The 19,551-nt window shown below is 42.7% G+C and overlaps 3 protein-coding genes across 6 annotated transcripts in view; 1 reads left to right on the top strand and 2 right to left on the bottom strand.

Moving 5' to 3' along the window:
* Positions 1-19,551, top strand: part of cryzl1 (crystallin, zeta (quinone reductase)-like 1) — a 29,012-nt gene that overhangs the window by 3,168 nt on the left and 6,293 nt on the right. For 2 of the 4 annotated variants that reach the window (XR_008648961.1, XR_008648960.1), the window contains exons 6-14: positions 271-404; positions 1,897-2,008; positions 2,091-2,111; positions 2,210-2,308; positions 3,327-3,433; positions 3,511-3,616; positions 3,704-3,749; positions 10,445-10,610; positions 15,476-15,641. Coding sequence is in view for 1 of the 4 variants with exons in the window: in XM_033979712.2 (XP_033835603.1) it covers positions 271-404; positions 1,897-2,008; positions 2,091-2,111; positions 2,210-2,308; positions 3,327-3,433; positions 3,511-3,616; positions 3,704-3,749; positions 10,445-10,553 (734 nt within the window). In the remaining 3 variants the exon portion in view is untranslated. Of the gene's footprint in view, positions 1-270; positions 405-1,896; positions 2,009-2,090; positions 2,112-2,209; positions 2,309-3,326; positions 3,434-3,510; positions 3,617-3,703; positions 3,750-10,444; positions 10,807-15,475; positions 15,642-19,551 lie in introns of those variants that run through there. The other 2 variants (XR_008648962.1, XM_033979712.2) reach the window with 2 other exon arrangements.
* LOC129456828 (polyamine-modulated factor 1-binding protein 1-like) lies at positions 7,619-10,434 on the bottom strand. Its single transcript, XM_055227106.1, has one exon. The coding sequence runs from the start codon at positions 9,494-9,496 to the stop codon at positions 8,165-8,167; it is 1,332 nt and encodes a 443-aa protein (XP_055083081.1). The 5' UTR covers positions 9,497-10,434; the 3' UTR covers positions 7,619-8,164.
* On the bottom strand, positions 12,651-14,527 carry LOC129456836 (interaptin-like). Its single transcript, XM_055227190.1, has one exon. It carries the CDS (start codon positions 14,525-14,527, stop codon positions 13,196-13,198), a length of 1,332 nt encoding a protein of 443 aa, XP_055083165.1. The 3' UTR covers positions 12,651-13,195.

The following is a 19,551-nucleotide window of genomic DNA, read 5'->3' on the forward strand; positions in this document are numbered from 1 at the left end:
TTTGTTTCATTTTCACATGTTTGAGTCACTTTATTATTAGTCTGTTACATCTCCAAAGCTCAAAACGCTCTGTTCCACCTTGTGATGTCGTGAAGTGGTAGTTTTCAAGTGAACAGCTCCTTTTACCTTTTGTTCAGTCGAGATAAGTGGAAACTCCAGGACTGAAATGATCCAAATGATTCTAGTGAAAGTTTAAAACACAGAGAAGGAGAGTGGTGTAATTTGGGCTCATTATTCTGTTGTGTTTATTCTGTTGTGTTTTGTGTGTAGTCCATAAACCGGCGCAGTTGAGTCATGTGACCGTGGCGGCGGCGTTGCGTGATGCCGTGTCAGCGTACACCGCTCTGCACACTCTGGCTCACATGACGGCGCGGCACAGCGTCCTGGTGGTGGATGGAGCCAGTGTAAGGACTATTTTACTCTGTGACAGTGTCGGGAGGTAACCAGAGCTGGAAGAAGTACGCCAGTCTGTACTTAAGTAAAAGTACACACACTGGAGTAAAAAATACTCAATAAAAGTAAAAGTAGCACGTGAAAAAATCTAGTAGAGAGTTCAGATACTGCTCTCAGATGTAGTGAAGTAAAAGTAAAAAAGTACAGACTGTAAAATGTATTTAAGTAAAGTACAGATACCTCAAATTTGTACCTAAGTGTGGTACTTTGCTCTACTTTACTTTCAACAGCTGTGTTCAGAGTAGAGTTACTGTATTTTCTGGACTATACGTCGCTCTGGAGTATAAGTCACACCAGCTAAAATAAATGCATAGTAATGAAAAAAAAAACATATACGTCACATTTTTGGGGAAATTTATTTTACAAAATCCAAGACCAAGAACAGACATTTTATCTTTAAAGTCAAGTTCTAATAATAAGAATAAAATGGAGAACAACAGTATCTATTAACAGGATTTATTAATTTTTGCAAGATTCTGCTAAAACATAGAGATAAAATTGGACAGGAAGTAGTGACGCTAACAGGAAATATTGACCAAGAACAGACATTTTATCTTTAAAGTCAGCCTGTTGGTCCATAATAAAATGTGGACCAACAGGCTGAATATCAGTACATCACGCTAACGTAACACATTTATATTTATTCAGCTCCATGAAGCACAGACAGAACTGAACACGTGTCTGGTTTGTTAACGTAAGATATTAACAGTTAATCAGATAAATAAAGCAGAAAAAACAAGCAACAAGTTTACTCTGGATCTCACTCCAAATCAATAAATCCACTGAATTCTTCATCCTCGGTGTCGCTTCTGAACAAATCCACCCACTCCAGAGGAAGATGAAGCAGAATAACATTTTCTTCTAGGAGCATTTTTGTTCAGTGTTTGTCTTTGACTTTTAAATGAGTGTAATGTTGATATTTTAAATGTTGAGTGGTTCAGGAGGAGTAGATACTGGTCCAAGTCTAGAGCCCCTCGCACGACTGTCACTGTGACAAGAACCAACATGTGACTTTATAGATTTGAATCATTTCACATATAAATCACATCAACGACAAACTATGGAAAAAGTGACACTTATAGTCCAGAAAATACGGTACTTTACTAAAATCAAATGAACACATGGCAGTACTTGAGCACAGTTTTGGGATCAAACTGCAGGTAATTAGTGAGAAAAATGGAAAACGCAGCTTTTGTGGTGAGGCAGGTGAGATTTAAGTTAATGCAGAACAAACAGAGCAACAAAAATCCAGCTGTTTGTATTTATATCTCATGTTTTTTCACTATAAAATAACGCAACTGTGTAAAAAAGAGTCTTTAGAACACATATTCTGATTGGCCCGTGTAACAGAACTCGTCACAAAACGCCTCTTACTCCAGTATTCAGGATTCTGTAAACACATTTCAGAGCACGTTCCCCTCTCTGTTTGATGTCTGTGTCCAGTCGTTCGGTCTCATGTGCGTCCAGCTCGCCTGGTACCACGGCCTGAAGGTCCTGACCACGTCGCACTCTCCACAGGACCACACCTTCCTGGAGCAGCTCCGCCCGACTGTAGGTCTGTTCATTATGTTTTTTTATCTGTTGTTTTGTGTGCACACGTGACCGCACTGAGCTTTTAACCTTTGACCTGTTCGTAGGCGTCCAGGATCCTCTCGTAGGTAAAAGACTCTGCACTGATCTCATGTGTTTTTGTTTATGGATTTACATAACTGTGTGTTTTTGATGAAATTAATCTCATTTTCGTGTTGATTTAAAGCCAGAGTGATTCCAGTCTTCAAAAGCCCGTCCAGCCTCGTGCCTCTGGTCCTGGAGGAGACTGGAGGTCTGGGCGTCGACATCGTCATCGACTCTGGAGGTATTTTGTTTAGTTTTTTCCTTCAACATAAACACATTACAAAGGTTCTGCAGTTTCATCGTTTTATTTGAAAAATGCCCCTCAACAGAACAACAAAATGTGTTTCTTTGCTTTTTTGGCTTGTTTTTTTTGTTTTTTTTCCTTGCTCAAATTAGCTTTATAGCAAAAGTAGTTTCTGTTTTTGCTGTGACGGCTAGTGAACAATAGGGGGTGATAAAATTTAAAGGACTTATATTATAGTATTTTCTGATCTGTTCTAATGTTGTTTCCTCGTCACAAACAGACCTGGAGTTGTGTTTTTTTGTTTCATTCACACATTTAACCCACAAACTCTGCAGATTTACGCTGAGTTCTTCTCGCAAACTGAAAAACAGGAAGTGCTCCACTGTGTTTTTTTTTTAAATCAAGATATGTTTATTGTTTTCAAATTATCAAATACAATCAAAAACTAATAGAACAAGAACTATTAATACAAAAACAATGCAAATGTAAAGAAAAAGAACAAAATGTCACCGCATCCACTGTGTTTTTAAACTCCACCTTCACTAGAATCATTTGGATCATTTCAGTCCTGGAGTTGTCACTTATCTCAACTGAACTAAAGGTAAAAGGAGGAGGAGTTCACTTGAAAACTACCACTTGATGACATCACAAGGTGGAACGTCGCATTTTGAGCTTTGGAGATGTAACAGACTAATAATAAAGTGTAACTCAAACATGTGTGAATGAAACAAAACACCAGTCCAGGTCTGTTTTTGAGGAGGTAAAAACATTAGAACAGCGATTAAAGCTACAAGAAGAAACGTTGTAATATCAGAGCGTGAACTGTATCCGCTCACATTTTAGATTTAGTGTTTTGAGTCTTTAAAGGAGAAAATGTCGTTTCCTATCGTCTCTCGTAAACATTCACCACTCGCTCATTCAGTTCCAAACGCGGCGATGTCATCTGCATAACCTCTGTACTTGTTTTTTTTTACTACGTTGTAACAATTCATGCATTTTTGAACTCTGCAATCAGTGCATCTACACGAGGAGGAAGAAACTGATTTCACGCCCCACAAACACGACCTCATCGACGCGCTCGCTGTCGGGGGTCACTGGGTCACGTCTCACCCGCAGCTGCAAGTACGAAACTCAACGTGCAGTGATTTTTGTCGTAGCTCGTGTGGGTTTAGAACAAAAGTCTTAACTCTTTGCCGTAGTTGGACCCTCCAGACTCCAGCTACCTCCACCTGAAGTCGGCCTCTGTGTCGTTTCTAAACCCCGAAGTCTGGACCACGTCGTCTGCGCAGCACGGAAGATATCTGCGTATCCTACAGTCGACTGCGTGCGTTTGTGTGTGTGAACATGTGTGCGTCCTCATGAATTTGTGATTTCCTATAAGTTTAACATCAGATATTCTCAAGGACATTGTAGATAAAATGTCTACAGGAGTGTTGAGGTAGGTCTGCTCAAAGGTAAATAAGAAAAAATCTGTGAAATGTGCATTAAGTGAACTGGATACGTGCGTTCATTAATCTGATTTGAATAAAATAAATAAATATATATATATATATATATACAATTTAATAAAGTAATACATCAAATTAAATAATAAAATAAAAATAATAAATAAATAAAATACAATAGTAAAATAATAAATAAATAAAAGAAAAGAAAAAAATTATAAAAGAAAAAAATAATAAAAGAAAAATAATACATAAAATACAATAGTAAAATAATAAATAAATAAAAGAAAAAAATAATAAAAGAAAAAGAAAAGAAAAAAATAATAAAAGAAAAAGAAAATAATAAAATAAGTGCTTGATGCCACTTTCTTTTCAAATGTACCATCACTAGTGTTAAGGCTCAGGTCGGCTCAGGGAGGGAACAAAAAACAGATGGAAACGTGGCAAAGTAAACAAGTAATTTAATGAACAGGATTGTAAAAGGCAAAGTAACAAAAATGGTCTTAAATATTCAAGCAAATGTTTAAACAAAATAACCTAAACTAAGAAACCAAAAATAACGGATAATAAGTTTCATGTCTCTAAAAACTGAGTGTCCCAAAATAAACAAGTCGCATAAATCTGCAAACAGAATCAAGGGACAAAACAACAGAATTAAACGAGTGTCTCACACAGAGTCAGACTCAAGGGCCACAGGTGAGCGGAATCTCTTTAAATATGGGAGGGGCCAGAGGTGAGCGGAATCTCTTTAAATATGGGAGGGGCCACAGGTGAGACGCAGGACTGGGGAGGTGGGAAAACAGTCATCCAATCGCCAGCGAGAGCTCACACAGACAGGACTCCATGGAGGAAAGAGACGGATTCAAAACACACACAAAACATAACAGACAGAAACTAACAAATAACTTAAAGCCGCAAGCGGCGATCATGGCCCTCGTAGTAGGGCCATCATCGAATAGAAGTATCGGGTTAAATACTGCGTGTCACGAGGACCAATGAAATCTGCATTTCATTAGCATATTTCCACATAGTCTGTATATATAAATGGACATAGCTAACCTGCTAGCCATCACATTCCAAATAGGACGTGATCATGGGCGTACGTCCGGCTCCAATTCACTTTCTATTGAAAACTGTCACTCCTCTCTCTGACAACATTTAAACATTTTACAAACATGAGGAAAATTTCACCAGAGAACACGTCTGTGTTTACAAAAGTATGTCTTTGTGTGTCAATGCTAATGCTAATGTTAACTTCTACTAAAAAGTTATATGTAATATAACAGGAGGAGGGCCTGAGGACAGGGGGCGCTCTGAGACATTTCTCCATTTGTTTGTCTGTTTCATTGTTGATGTTATAACTTTCTGTTCGTTAAATCAGGCTAGACAGCATTTTTTATTGGTGAATATGCCAATAATCTAATAATAATAATCACGTCTGACACTTTGGCGAGGGACGGCCTTGAATATCTATGATTTGAGGAAGTCCCTCAAGAGAATGAAGAAGCTACTGGGAAAGATGAAAACATATTCACTCTTAATGGTTGTCCAGTCGACAGATGTAAAAGTCTGTAGAGCGACGGAAACTTAAGGCAAGTTGAGTATATTTGTAAAGCACAATTCATACATAGAGTAATGCAAAGTGCTTTACAGAATACAAAAGACATTAAACCACAATACAAACAAATCAAAACATAAATCAGGGGATCCCTGATTGGTGCATCGCTCTCTCACACCACCAGTGAGTGAGTCTGTCCCTTAAACCCAACACACACTTTGCCCCTCCCACGTTTTCACAGTTACTGTCGCTCTGCTCGACTCAAACTGTGGCTGAAAACAAACCCGTCATGTGGCCATTGATAAGTGTGTTTAACTTTTTCTTATATTGTATGAATCTTCTATTTCTTTATTCTGTTGTTGCCAGTCTAGGGATTAGGGATGTAAATTGACCTGGTAGCTATAATACGACATATTTACATTTATTTTATATAGATGCTCATTAAGTGTCAAATAATAAAAACAAACAAAAAAAATAAAATAAAAACAAGCATTTGGACGTTTCAAGTTTGAACCAACTTAGAAACACTACAGTGTTCCATAGCTATATCGCGGTTCAGTATTCGCGGTCTCGTGGCTTTTTTGTGTTCTGCGTCCTGATTGGCTAATGGATGTGCCGTGTCTCCTGTACAGTACAGAATGTGTTGAGCCAAATTTACATAAATGTTTGATGCTAGCAGTGTGACTCTGAAACACCGGGGCGTCAAGAATGGACGCCTCTAGTCTAACCTTTACATTTGAAGGCAAACGCCTCCAACGTGCGTCATGGACGCTCTGGCATTGTGGTCTGTCAGTGCTTTTGGATGTTTTGTTTTCCCTGTGTCTTTGTGAACACTGCAGACCAGGTTGAGAGAGTGACTTTAGTGCATTTATTACATAAAACCCATCAACGGAGGTGATCAGCTCTGCGGCGTGTGTGGGTCCATGACTAGCCTTTAAGCTAGCAGGTGTGCGCCGGCATAATTAAGTTGGCTCTAGTTTGTGGCTGATGTCTTTCTACTTGTTCTGGACAATGACGTCGCTTTGTCACTGGAGCACAGTCTCTGATTGGTTGACACTGCACATTGAATGCTAAAAAGTTCAGCTTTTTCAAGTTTTGGATGTGCAAACAGAGTCTGACACCTGAACGTTCAAGATGCGCCGCATCAATGCCAGATTTACGCCGCTCTGATGCTTGAAGACGCACCACAGAAACGCAGTGCGGCCAAGACGCACGTCCACTAGAGTTTTTGCATGTAAACTCGACATAAAGAAGGAGAAAAATAACAGAAGGATGACAGCAGCAATACATTTTAAAAAGGATGCAAAAAGATTTGTAACTGCAACAAGACCATCACACGACTGGAGTCTGCTTCAGCTTTATGGATCAGTGACTGCAGGAAAAAGATAAGACATTACAGCGGAGCAGAGACAGAACGAAGGGGTGTGGTCAGAGGAAGAGGCGTGGTCAGAGGAAGAGGCGTGGTCAGAGGAAGAGGCGCGGTCAGAGGAAGAGGCGTGGTCAGAGGAAGAGGCGTGGTCAGAGGAAGAGGCGCGGTCAGAGGAATTGTGAAATACGCGTGAGTCAATGTTAATCATTTCTGATGTGTCCAACCTCGTAGATTGATCATTAAAATTAAATTAAACTTACAGTATTTCTAAAAGCTGTCATGTTTATTTACAGTACTGTACAGTATTTGGTTTCATTCTATAATACTGTGCTTATTAATTAAACTCTACGGTTTGAACTTTGAAAGAAACAAGAGAGAAATATGAGAAAATGTTAATACCTGTGTGAGAAAAGTGTATAAAGTGTGTGGTGAGGGGTTTACAGCTGCAAAACATATAGAGTAATTGTAAAAAATAAAGTTTTCTACTTTGCGAATTTCGTTTATTGCAGGTTATTTTTGGAACGTAACCCCCGCGATAAACGAGGGACCAGTGTACACCAGTTTTCATGAGGTTGCCTGATAACGACACACTGTTTAATACAACACACAAACGTATTCATAGTTTACTGATGACATGAAACACGTGCACTGAGGGGGGCACTCAGGGGGCATGGGGGGGCATTTTACTGTGGTGACCTGTCCAGCCAGAACCACACACTTGACAAAACTTTACAAGACGAGTGGGCCTGGAACAGTATCCTGTCTCCAGTTCGAGTCAAAACAAACAAGGCGGAAGACTGAGAAACAGCTCGTGTACTTTCAGAGTATACTCTTGTAGACTGAGAAACAGCTCGTGTACTTTCAGAGTATACTCTTGTAGACTGAGAAACAGCTCGTGTACTTTCAGAGGATACTCTTGTAAATTGCTTGGAGGAAGTTGCCGTTCACTCGCTGTCATGAGCACAGGCTGTTCATGATGAGGTCCAGTATCGATCTCAGAACACGTCCTGTACGTGTCGTTACCGCTGAGGGTTTATGTCGTTTATGGTGATTTCAGATTGAGCTTGAGATTCAGATTCTGCCTATAATTTTTCAGTGGCTCAGTTGGTAGAGTGCTGATCCGAAGGTTGGCGGTTCGAATCCTGCTCTTGACAAAGATGTCATTGGTAGAGTGTTCAGGTCCACTGAACCACATGTTTCACCAACCTACAAAGATGTCTCAATAAAAATATATATACTCTCCTTGCCTCAAGTTTCCGTCGCTCTACAGACTTTTACATCTGTCGACTGGACAACCATTAAGAGTGAATATGTTTTCACCTTTCCCAGTAGCTTCTTCATTCTCTCGAGGGACTTCCTCAAATCATAGATATTCAAGGCCGTCCCTCGCCAAAGTGACATATTCACCAATAAAAAAGGTTGTCTAGCGACCTTTTTTTACTGGTGAATACCCCCCTGTTTACTCAAAGCCTTCGGGAGCTTTAAAAATCGCTGCTCCTGCGTCTTCTCCCCACAGACACAGGACTCCCTGTGTCTGTGTGGAGGACTCTACATGTCTTGCATTCCACTGCTCCGTCGCCTTCTGACCGTATCTGCTCCTCTAAGCTCTGGTTGCGTTGTCTCATCTCCTTTAGTTGCTTCTGAAGTTGCTTTCTGAGTTTGACTTGCTCGTCGTAGAAGGCCTTGCGGTCGGCTCTCCACTGACCAAGCCTCTCCTCATAAGCACTCTTAAGCTCCTGCTGTTTATCAATAATTTGGTTCTTTTGGACAATTTCCTCCAGTAAATCTTGCCTCTGCTCTCTCACCTCCTCCAGCTCTTTCTTGCAGTTGGAAAGGTCGACATTGATCCGGTCCATGGCTATTTCAGCCTCTTTCATGGACTCCTCTAACGCGTCCTTTTCTTCACTCACATCTTGGAGGTTTTGCTTAAGCTGTACAACTTTCCATTGCATGTCCTGACAGGCACTGCGCCTGCATTTTTCCTCCTGCAGAACGGCATTCTTTACTTGGAGCTTGTCCCTGGTTCGATCGCACATTTTCTTCAGTGCATCCTTTAGGCTACTGAGCTCCTGTGTCTCTGCCTCCAGTTTCAGCTCCAGTTGCCCGTTCAAATGCCTGGTTTGCTCCAGCTCTGCTCTGCACACGCTCAGCTCTGCTTTCAAGTTCTTGTTTTCCATTTGAATTTCGTCGATTTCCTCATTCTTCGACAGGATTTTCTGGGAAAGGCAGGTGATTTTGGCATTGCTTTGTTGAAGGTCATCCTCTAAACTGTCAACCTTCTCAGACACATGGCCCAGTTCTTGTCTTGTGACTTCTAGAGCTTCTTGGAGCACTGCCTTCTCTTCTCTGTGTTTTTGGACCTCTTCTTCCAGAATTCTGTTCTTCTCTTTCTCCTCAGAAAAATTTCCCTGAAGAGTTTGAACCAGTGGAAGAATTTGAGTTGAGTCTTCCTCTGGACTCACAGTTACCTCCTTATTTCTCAGCCCCAGTTGCTGGTTGAAATGCCTGGTTTGCTCCAGCTCTGCTTCCAGGTTCTTGTTTTGCCTTACAAGCTCGTTGATTTTCCCATTCTTCCAGAACAGCTTCTGGAAAAGGCTGCCCAGTTCTTTCCTCTTGGCCCCGAGAGCTTCTTGGAGCCCTGTCTTATCACTCCTCTCCTTCTGGAGCTGTTCTTTCAGCTCCAGAATTGTCAGCTCTGCAGATTTGAGCCTCTCATCCAGAGGGCGCTCTGCTGTTGTGTTGCTGTGTTCATGTGGTGTGTGTATCTGTGTGTGTGTGATTGGGTCCATCTCTGTGTTCGTGATTTTGTCCATTTTAAATCTGTTTTTATCTGTTTTATGTTCTGGTTCTGGTCTTGTTTTAGTTCTGTTTTGTATGAGTTTTTTACTCTGTTTTACTCTGTTTGGATTTGCTGCTCTGAAACACTGTGTCTTCTTCAAAGTACAAGTGAGTTGTGAAATAAAGCCGTGGGACGGTTACACTTACAAACTGTGCTTTGCTTTGAGTCTTAGTGACATCATCAGAAGGGTCAAAGCGATGAGTCTGGTCGTCACGGCAACTCAGATCTAGGTCATGTGACAACAATCCAGAATCCCCATTGGTCGATTTCAGGTTCTAGAATGTCATATTTCCAGACACTTTACTTTGTCATGAAATATTTGGCAAATGGCAGTTATACCAGAATTATGGAAAACGGCTCATGTTATGTTTTTACATAAAGCTGGGACAACTAAAAATGTAAATAATTTCCGGCCAATATCTAAATGAGCTCGTTTTGCAAAAGTTTTAGAAAAGTTAGTTTCAAATTGAAGCCGCAAGCGGCGATGATGGCTCTCGCCCCCACGTGACCACCCGGGGCCGGTGGCCCGCCCGGCCACCCCCCGGCCGCTATCCTCCCCCTTCACACAGTTTCTATAGCACAGTGTGGCCATCGCATTACAATGGCTGTCCACGGCTTTGAACCGGCAACTTTTAATTTTTCGCCGAGCCGGTCGATCCTATACCTAAATGTGGGACTTTTCGCACATGTTCAGGGGTGAAAAATGCGATCATTTGGCCGGAAAAAAAGAATACTACTAATAAGAAACCCAGCAAGAACAATGCCCCTCGCCAATTAAGACCGGGGCCGTAGCACTACTGTAGTAGTAATAGTATCATATAGTAGTAGTACTGTATAGACCAGGACCCCCAAAATAACCACACAGCCACTTCGGGACCCCCACAGCAAAGCCAGACAGGCTCATTATGCCATTTCTTTCCAGGCCGCGTCCAGAAGAAGCGTTACCGCTGTACGAAGCCACTGTCGCCATGGAAACCATCCAGCATCATCCAAAGAGGAAGGCGGTGGTGAAACTCTCAACCATGGACTGATTTTATACTTTTATGGTGGACAACGGGGGCGTCCCGAGCTCAAACGTGGCATTAAATGTAAATAAAAAGGTGCAAATCTCCTGCTTCAGACCAGTCTGTGTGTCGACAATCTGCCATGTGCATAATTTAAATAAAAACATGAATATCTCAGTGTTGATATGAAAGAGCCATGTTACACTGATCTGTCCTAATGTTGTTTCCTCATCACAAACAGACCTGGAGTTGTGTTTTGTTTCATTGTTTCATTCACACAAACTCTGCTGATTTAAGCTGAGAAAACACAGCACGGAACAGAGCGTTTTGAGCTTTGTAGATGTTACAGATTAAAAATAAAGTGTTACTCAAACATGTGTGAATGAAACAAAACACAAGTCCACGTGTTTTTGATGAGGGAACAGTGTCAGAACATGGATTAAAGCTCACAAGTCAGTTTTGCATAATATAAAACCTTTAAGGCAACACGAGTCCTGGGAGAGAAGCCGTTTTCTCCCTCGGCTCCTTCAAAATTATATTCAACACTTCAGAGGTAAAATGTGTCGTATTAAAATTATGTCCAGAAACATTTTGCTTTTTATAACAAGTGTTCCATCCATTCATTTTCTTCCACTGATCTGGGGCATCAGTCTATGCAGGGACTCCCAGACTTCCCTCGCCCCAGACACTTTGCCCAGCTCCATCAGTGGGACCCCGAGGCGTCCTGGGTCTCTACTCCCGAGCTCCTCACCCAGACTTTAAGAGACTGTCCAGAGCTTTGCATTTATGTAAATTTGGCTCAACGCATTCTGTACTGTACAGGAGACACGGCACATCCATTAGCCAATCAGGACGCAGAACACAATGCGTGTTCATACACTGTAAAAAAAAAAAGCATACAAAACTGCACAAACTGAACGTTCAAGATGCGCCGCATCAATGCCAGATTTACGCCGCTCTGATGCTTGAAGATGCACCACAGAAACGCAGTGCGGCCAAGACGCACGTCCACTAGAGTTTTTGCATGTAAACTCGACATAAAGAAGGAGAAAAATAACAGAAGGATGACAGCAGCAATACATTTTAAAAAGGATGCAAAAAGATTTGTAACTGCAACAAGACCATCACACGACTGGAGTCTGCTTCAGCTTTATGGATCAGTGACTGCAGGAAAAAGATAAGACATTACAGCGGAGCAGAGACAGAACGAAGGGGTGTGGTCAGAGGAAGAGGCGTGGTCAGAGGAAGAGGCGTGGTCAGAGGAAGAGGCGCGGTCAGAGGAAGAGGTGTGGTCAGAGAAAGAGGTGTGGTCAGAGGAAGAGGCGTGGTCAGAGGAAGAGGCGCGGTCAGAGGAATTGTGAAATACGCGTGAGTCAATGTTAATCATTTCTGATGTGTCCAACCTCGTAGATTGATCATTAAAATTAAATTAAACTTACAGTATTTCTAAAAGCTGTCATGTTTATTTACAGTACTGTACAGTATTTGGTTTCATTCTATAATACTGTGCTTATTAATTAAACTCTACGGTTTGAACTTTGAAAGAAACAAGAGAAATATGAGAAAATGTTAATACCTGTGTGAGAAAAGTGTATAAAGTGTGTGGTGAGGGGTTTACAGCTGCAAAACATATAGAATAATTGTAAAAAATAAAGTTTTCTACTTTCTACTTTGCGAATTTCGTTTATTGCAGGTTATTTTTGGAACGTAACCCCCGCGATAAACGAGGGACCAGTGTACACCAGTTTTCATGAGGTTGCCTGATAACGACACACTGTTTAATACAACACACAAACGTATTCATAGTTTACTGATGACATGAAACACGTGCACCGAGGGGGGCGCTCAGGGGGCATGGGGGGGGGGGCATTTTACTGTGGTGACCTGTCCAGCCAGAACCACACACTTGACAAAACTTTACAAGACGAGTGGGCCTGGAACAGTATCCTGTCTCCAGTTCAAGTCAAAACAAACAAGGCGGAAGACTGAGAAACAGCTCGTGTACTTTCAGAGTATACTCTTGTAGACTGAGAAACAGCTCGTGTACTTTCAGAGTATACTCTTGTAGACTGAGAAACAGCTCGTGTACTTTCAGAGGATACTCTTGTAAATTGCTTGGAGGAAGTTGCCGTTCACTCGCTGTCATGAGCACAGGCTGTTCATGATGAGGTCCAGTATCGATCTCAGAACACGTCCTGTACGTGTCGTTACCGCTGAGGGTTTATGTCGTTTATGGTGATTTCAGATTGAGCTTGAGATTCAGATTCTGCCTATAATTTTTCAGTGGCTCAGTTGGTAGAGTGCTGATCCGAAGGTTGGCGGTTCGAATCCTGCTCTTGACAAAGATGTCATTGGTAGAGTGTTCAGGTCCACTGAACCACATGTTTCACCAACCTACAAAGATGTCTCAATAAAAATATATATACTCTCCTTGCCTCAAGTTTCCGTCGCTCTACAGACTTTTACATCTGTCGACTGGACAACCATTAAGAGTGAATATGTTTTCACCTTTCCCAGTAGCTTCTTCATTCTCTCGAGGGACTTCCTCAAATCATAGATATTCAAGGCCGTCCCTCGCCAAAGTGACATATTCACCAATAAAAAAGGTTGTCTAGCGACCTTTTTTTACTGGTGAATACCCCCCTGTTTACTCAAAGCCTTCGGGAGCTTTAAAAATCGCTGCTCCTGCGTCTTCTCCCCACAGACACAGGACTCCCTGTGTCTGTGTGGAGGACTCTACATGTCTTGCATTCCACTGCTCCGTCGCCTTCTGACCGTATCTGCTCCTCTAAGCTCTGGTTGCGTTGTCTCATCTCCTTTAGTTGCTTCTGAAGTTGCTTTCTGAGTTTGACTTGCTCGTCGTAGAAGGCCTTGCGGTCGGCTCTCCACTGACCAAGCCTCTCCTCATAAGCACTCTTAAGCTCCTGCTGTTTATCAATAATTTGGTTCTTTTGGACAATTTCCTCCAGTAAATCTTGCCTCTGCTCTCTCACCTCCTCCAGCTCTTTCTTGCAGTTGGAAAGGTCGACATTGATCCGGTCCATGGCTATTTCAGCCTCTTTCATGGACTCCTCTAACGCGTCCTTTTCTTCACTCACATCTTGGAGGTTTTGCTTAAGCTGTACAACTTTCCATTGCATGTCCTGACAGGCACTGCGCCTGCATTTTTCCTCCTGCAGAACGGCATTCTTTACTTGGAGCTTGTCCCTGGTTCGATCGCACATTTTCTTCAGTGCATCCTTTAGGCTACTGAGCTCCTGTGTCTCTGCCTCCAGTTTCAGCTCCAGTTGCCCGTTCAAATGCCTGGTTTGCTCCAGCTCTGCTCTGCACACGCTCAGCTCTGCTTTCAAGTTCTTGTTTCCCATTTGAATTTTGTCGATTTCCTCATTCTTCGACAGGATTTTCTGGGAAAGGCAGGTGATTTTGGCATTGCTTTGTTGAAGGTCATCCTCTAAACTGTCAACCTTCTCAGACACATGGCCCAGTTCTTGTCTTGTGACTTCTAGAGCTTCTTGGAGCACTGCCTTCTCTTCTCTGTGTTTTTGGACCTCTTCTTCCAGAATTCTGTTCTTCTCTTTCTCCTCAGAAAAATTTCCCTGAAGAGTTTGAACCACTGGAAGAATTTGAGTTGAGTCTTCCTCTGGACTCCCAGTTACCTCCTTATTTCTCAGCCCCAGTTGCTGGTTGAAATGCCTGGTTTGCTCCAGCTCTGCTTCCAGGTTCTTGTTTTGCCTTACAAGCTCGTTGATTTTCCCATTCTTCCAGAACAGCTTCTGGAAAAGGCTGCCCAGTTCTTTCCTCTTGGCCTCGAGAGCTTCTTGGAGCCCTGTCTTATCACTCCTCTCCTTCTGGAGCTGTTCTTTCAGCTCCAGAATTGTCAGCTCTGCAGATTTGAGCCTCTCATCCAGAGGGCGCTCTGCTGTTGTGTTGCTGTGTTCATGTGGTGTGTGTATCTGTGTGTGTGTGATTGGGTCCATCTCTGTGTTCGTGATTTTGTCCATTTTAAATCTGTTTTTATCTGTTTTATGTTCTGGTTCTGGTCTTGTTTTAGTTCTGTTTTGTATGAGTTTTTTACTCTGTTTTACTCTGTTTGGATTTGCTGCTCTGAAACACTGTGTCTTCTTCAAAGTACAAGTGAGTTGTGAAATAAAGCCGTGGGACGGTTACACTTACAAACTGTGCTTTGCTTTGAGTCTTAGTGACATCATCAGAAGGGTCAAAGCGATGAGTCTGGTCGTCACGGCAACTCAGATCTAGGTCATGTGACAACAATCCAGAATCCCCATTGGTCGATTTCAGGTTCTAGAATGTCATATTTCCAGACACTTTACTTTGTCATGAAATATTTGGCAAATGGCAGTTATACCAGAATTATGGAAAACGGCTCATGTTATGTTTTTACATAAAGCTGGGACAACTAAAAATGTAAATAATTTCCGGCCAATATCTAAATGAGCTCGTTTTGCAAAAGTTTTAGAAAAGTTAGTTTCAAATTGAAGCCGCAAGCGGCGATGATGGCTCTCGCCCCCACGTGACCACCCGGGGCCGGTGGCCCGCCCGGCCACCCCCCGGCCGCTATCCTCCCCCTTCACACAGTTTCTATAGCACAGTGTGGCCATCGCATTACAATGGCTGTCCACGGCTTTGAACCGGCAACTTTTAATTTTTCGCCGAGCCGGTCGATCCTATACCTAAATGTGGGACTTTTCGCACATGTTCAGGGGTGAAAAATGCGATCATTTGGCCGGAAAAAAAGAATACTACTAATAAGAAACCCAGCAAGAACAATGCCCCTCGCCAATTAAGACCGGGGCCGTAGCACTACTGTAGTAGTAATAGTATCATATAGTAGTAGTACTGTATAGACCAGGACCCCCAAAATAACCACACAGCCACTTCGGGACCCCCACAGCAAAGCCAGACAGGCTCATTATGCCATTTCTTTCCAGGCCGCGTCCAGAAGAAGCGTTACCGCTGTACGAAGCCACTGTCGCCATGGAAACCATCCAGCATCATCCAAAGAGGAAGGCGGTGGTGAAACTCTCAACCATGGACTGATTTTATACTTTTATGGTGGACAACGGGGGCGTCCCGAGCTCAAACGTGGCATTAAATGTAAATAAAAAGGTGCAAATCTCCTGCTTCAGACCAGTCTGTGTGTCGACAATCTGCCATGTGCATAATTTAAATAAAAACATGAATATCTCAGTGTTGATATGAAAGAGCCATGTTACACTGATCTGTCCTAATGTTGTTTCCTCATCACAAACAGACCTGGAGTTGTGTTTTGTTTCATTGTTTCATTCACACAAACTCTGCTGATTTAAGCTGAGAAAACACAGCACGGAACAGAGCGTTTTGAGCTTTGTAGATGTTACAGATTAAAAATAAAGTGTTACTCAAACATGTGTGAATGAAACAAAACACAAGTCCACGTGTTTTTGATGAGGGAACAGTGTCAGAACATGGATTAAAGCTCACAAGTCAGTTTTGCATAATATAAAACCTTTAAGGCAACACGAGTCCTGGGAGAGAAGCCGTTTTCTCCCTCGGCTCCTTCAAAATTATATTCAACACTTCAGAGGTAAAATGTGTCGTATTAAAATTATGTCCAGAAACATTTTGCTTTTTATAACAAGTGTTCCATCCATTCATTTTCTTCCACTGATCTGGGGCATCAGTCTATGCAGGGACTCCCAGACTTCCCTCGCCCCAGACACTTTGCCCAGCTCCATCAGTGGGACCCCGAGGCGTCCTGGGTCTCTACTCCCGAGCTCCTCACCCAGACTTTAAGAGACTGTCCAGAGCTTTGCATTTATGTAAATTTGGCTCAACGCATTCTGTACTGTACAGGAGACACGGCACATCCATTAGCCAATCAGGACGCAGAACACAATGCGTGTTCATACACTGTAAAAAAAAAAAGCATACAAAACTGCACAAACTGAACGTTCAAGATGCGCCGCATCAATGCCAGATTTACGCCGCTCTGATGCTTGAAGATGCACCACAGAAACGCAGTGCGGCCAAGACGCACGTCCACTAGAGTTTTTGCATGTAAACTCGACATAAAGAAGGAGAAAAATAACAGAAGGATGACAGCAGCAATACATTTTAAAAAGGATGCAAAAAGATTTGTAACTGCAACAAGACCATCACACGACTGGAGTCTGCTTCAGCTTTATGGATCAGTGACTGCAGGAAAAAGATAAGACATTACAGCGGAGCAGAGACAGAACGAAGGGGTGTGGTCAGAGGAAGAGGCGTGGTCAGAGGAAGAGGCGTGGTCAGAGGAAGAGGCGCGGTCAGAGGAAGAGGTGTGGTCAGAGAAAGAGGTGTGGTCAGAGGAAGAGGCGTGGTCAGAGGAAGAGGCGCGGTCAGAGGAATTGTGAAATACGCGTGAGTCAATGTTAATCATTTCTGATGTGTCCAACCTCGTAGATTGATCATTAAAATTAAATTAAACTTACAGTATTTCTAAAAGCTGTCATGTTTATTTACAGTACTGTACAGTATTTGGTTTCATTCTATAATACTGTGCTTATTAATTAAACTCTACGGTTTGAACTTTGAAAGAAACAAGAGAAATATGAGAAAATGTTAATACCTGTGTGAGAAAAGTGTATAAAGTGTGTGGTGAGGGGTTTACAGCTGCAAAACATATAGAATAATTGTAAAAAATAAAGTTTTCTACTTTCTACTTTGCGAATTTCGTTTATTGCAGGTTATTTTTGGAACGTAACCCCCGCGATAAACGAGGGACCAGTGTACACCAGTTTTCATGAGGTTGCCTGATAACGACACACTGTTTAATACAACACACAAACGTATTCATAGTTTACTGATGACATGAAACACGTGCACTGAGGGGGGCACTCAGGGGGCATGGGGGGGGGGCATTTTACTGTGGTGACCTGTCCAGCCAGAACCACACACTTGACAAAACTTTACAAGACGAGTGGGCCTGGAACAGTATCCTGTCTCCAGTTCAAGTCAAAACAAACAAGGCGGAAGACTGAGAAACAGCTCGTGTACTTTCAGAGTATACTCTTGTAGACTGAGAAACAGCTCGTGTACTTTCAGAGTATACTCTTGTAGACTGAGAAACAGCTCGTGTACTTTCAGAGTATACTCTTGTAAATTGCTTGGAGGAAGTTGCCGTTCACTCGCTGTCATGAGCACAGGCTGTTCATGATGAGGTCCAGTATCGATCTCAGAACACGTCCTGTACGTGTCGTTACCGCTGAGGGTTTATGTCGTTTATGGTGATTTCAGATTGAGCTTGAGATTCAGATTCTGCCTATAATTTTTCAGTGGCTCAGTTGGTAGAGTGCTGATCCGAAGGTTGGCGGTTCGAATCCTGCTCTTGACAAAGATGTCATTGGTAGAGTGTTCAGGTCCACTGAACCACATGTTTCACCAACCTACAAAGATGTCTCAATAAAAATATATATACTCTCCTTGCCTCAAGTTTCCGTCGCTCTACAGACTTTTACATCTGTCGACTGGACAACCATTAAGAGTGAATATGTTTTCACCTTTCCCAGTAGCTTCTTCATTCTCTCGAGGGACTTCCTCAAATCATAGATATTCAAGGCCGTCCCTCGCCAAAGTGACATATTCACCAATAAAAAAGGTTGTCTAGCGACCTTTTTTTACTGGTGAATACCCCCCTGTTTACTCAAAGCCTTCGGGAGCTTTAAAAATCGCTGCTCCTGCGTCTTCTCCCCACAGACACAGGACTCCCTGTGTCTGTGTGGAGGACTCTACATGTCTTGCATTCCACTGCTCCGTCGCCTTCTGACCGTATCTGCTCCTCTAAGCTCTGGTTGCGTTGTCTCATCTCCTTTAGTTGCTTCTGAAGTTGCTTTCTGAGTTTGACTTGCTCGTCGTAGAAGGCCTTGCGGTCGGCTCTCCACTGACCAAGCCTCTCCTCATAAGCACTCTTAAGCTCCTGCTGTTTATCAATAATTTGGTTCTTTTGGACAATTTCCTCCAGTAAATCTTGCCTCTGCTCTCTCACCTCCTCCAGCTCTTTCTTGCAGTTGGAAAGGTCGACATTGATCCGGTCCATGGCTATTTCAGCCTCTTTCATGGACTCCTCTAACGCGTCCTTTTCTTCACTCACATCTTGGAGGTTTTGCTTAAGCTGTACAACTTTCCATTGCATGTCCTGACAGGCACTGCGCCTGCATTTTTCCTCCTGCAGAACGGCATTCTTTACTTGGAGCTTGTCCCTGGTTCGATCGCACATTTTCTTCAGTGCATCCTTTAGGCTACTGAGCTCCTGTGTCTCTGCCTCCAGTTTCAGCTCCAGTTGCCCGTTCAAATGCCTGGTTTGCTCCAGCTCTGCTCTGCACACGCTCAGCTCTGCTTTCAAGTTCTTGTTTCCCATTTGAATTTTGTCGATTTCCTCATTCTTCGACAGGATTTTCTGGGAAAGGCAGGTGATTTTGGCATTGCTTTGTTGAAGGTCATCCTCTAAACTGTCAACCTTCTCAGACACATGGCCCAGTTCTTGTCTTGTGACTTCTAGAGCTTCTTGGAGCACTGCCTTCTCTTCTCTGTGTTTTTGGACCTCTTCTTCCAGAATTCTGTTCTTCTCTTTCTCCTCAGAAAAATTTCCCTGAAGAGTTTGAACCACTGGAAGAATTTGAGTTGAGTCTTCCTCTGGACTCCCAGTTACCTCCTTATTTCTCAGCCCCAGTTGCTGGTTGAAATGCCTGGTTTGCTCCAGCTCTGCTTCCAGGTTCTTGTTTTGCCTTACAAGCTCGTTGATTTTCCCATTCTTCCAGAACAGCTTCTGGAAAAGGCTGCCCAGTTCTTTCCTCTTGGCCTCGAGAGCTTCTTGGAGCCCTGTCTTATCACTCCTCTCCTTCTGGAGCTGTTCTTTCAGCTCCAGAATTGTCAGCTCTGCAGATTTGAGCCTCTCATCCAGAGGGCGCTCTGCTGTTGTGTTGCTGTGTTCATGTGGTGTGTGTATCTGTGTGTGTGTGATTGGGTCCATCTCTGTGTTCGTGATTTT

This window comes from Periophthalmus magnuspinnatus, chromosome 15 (assembly GCF_009829125.3).
Source record: "Periophthalmus magnuspinnatus isolate fPerMag1 chromosome 15, fPerMag1.2.pri, whole genome shotgun sequence".
Taxonomy (NCBI): Eukaryota; Metazoa; Chordata; class Actinopteri; order Gobiiformes; family Gobiidae; genus Periophthalmus; species Periophthalmus magnuspinnatus.

Excerpts from the sequence above, each read along its gene's own strand:
- LOC129456828 (XM_055227106.1), bottom strand. The coding sequence starts at position 9,496 with ATGGACAAAATCACGAACACAGAGATGGACCCAATCACACACACACAG.
- LOC129456836 (XM_055227190.1), bottom strand. The coding sequence starts at position 14,527 with ATGGACAAAATCACGAACACAGAGATGGACCCAATCACACACACACAG.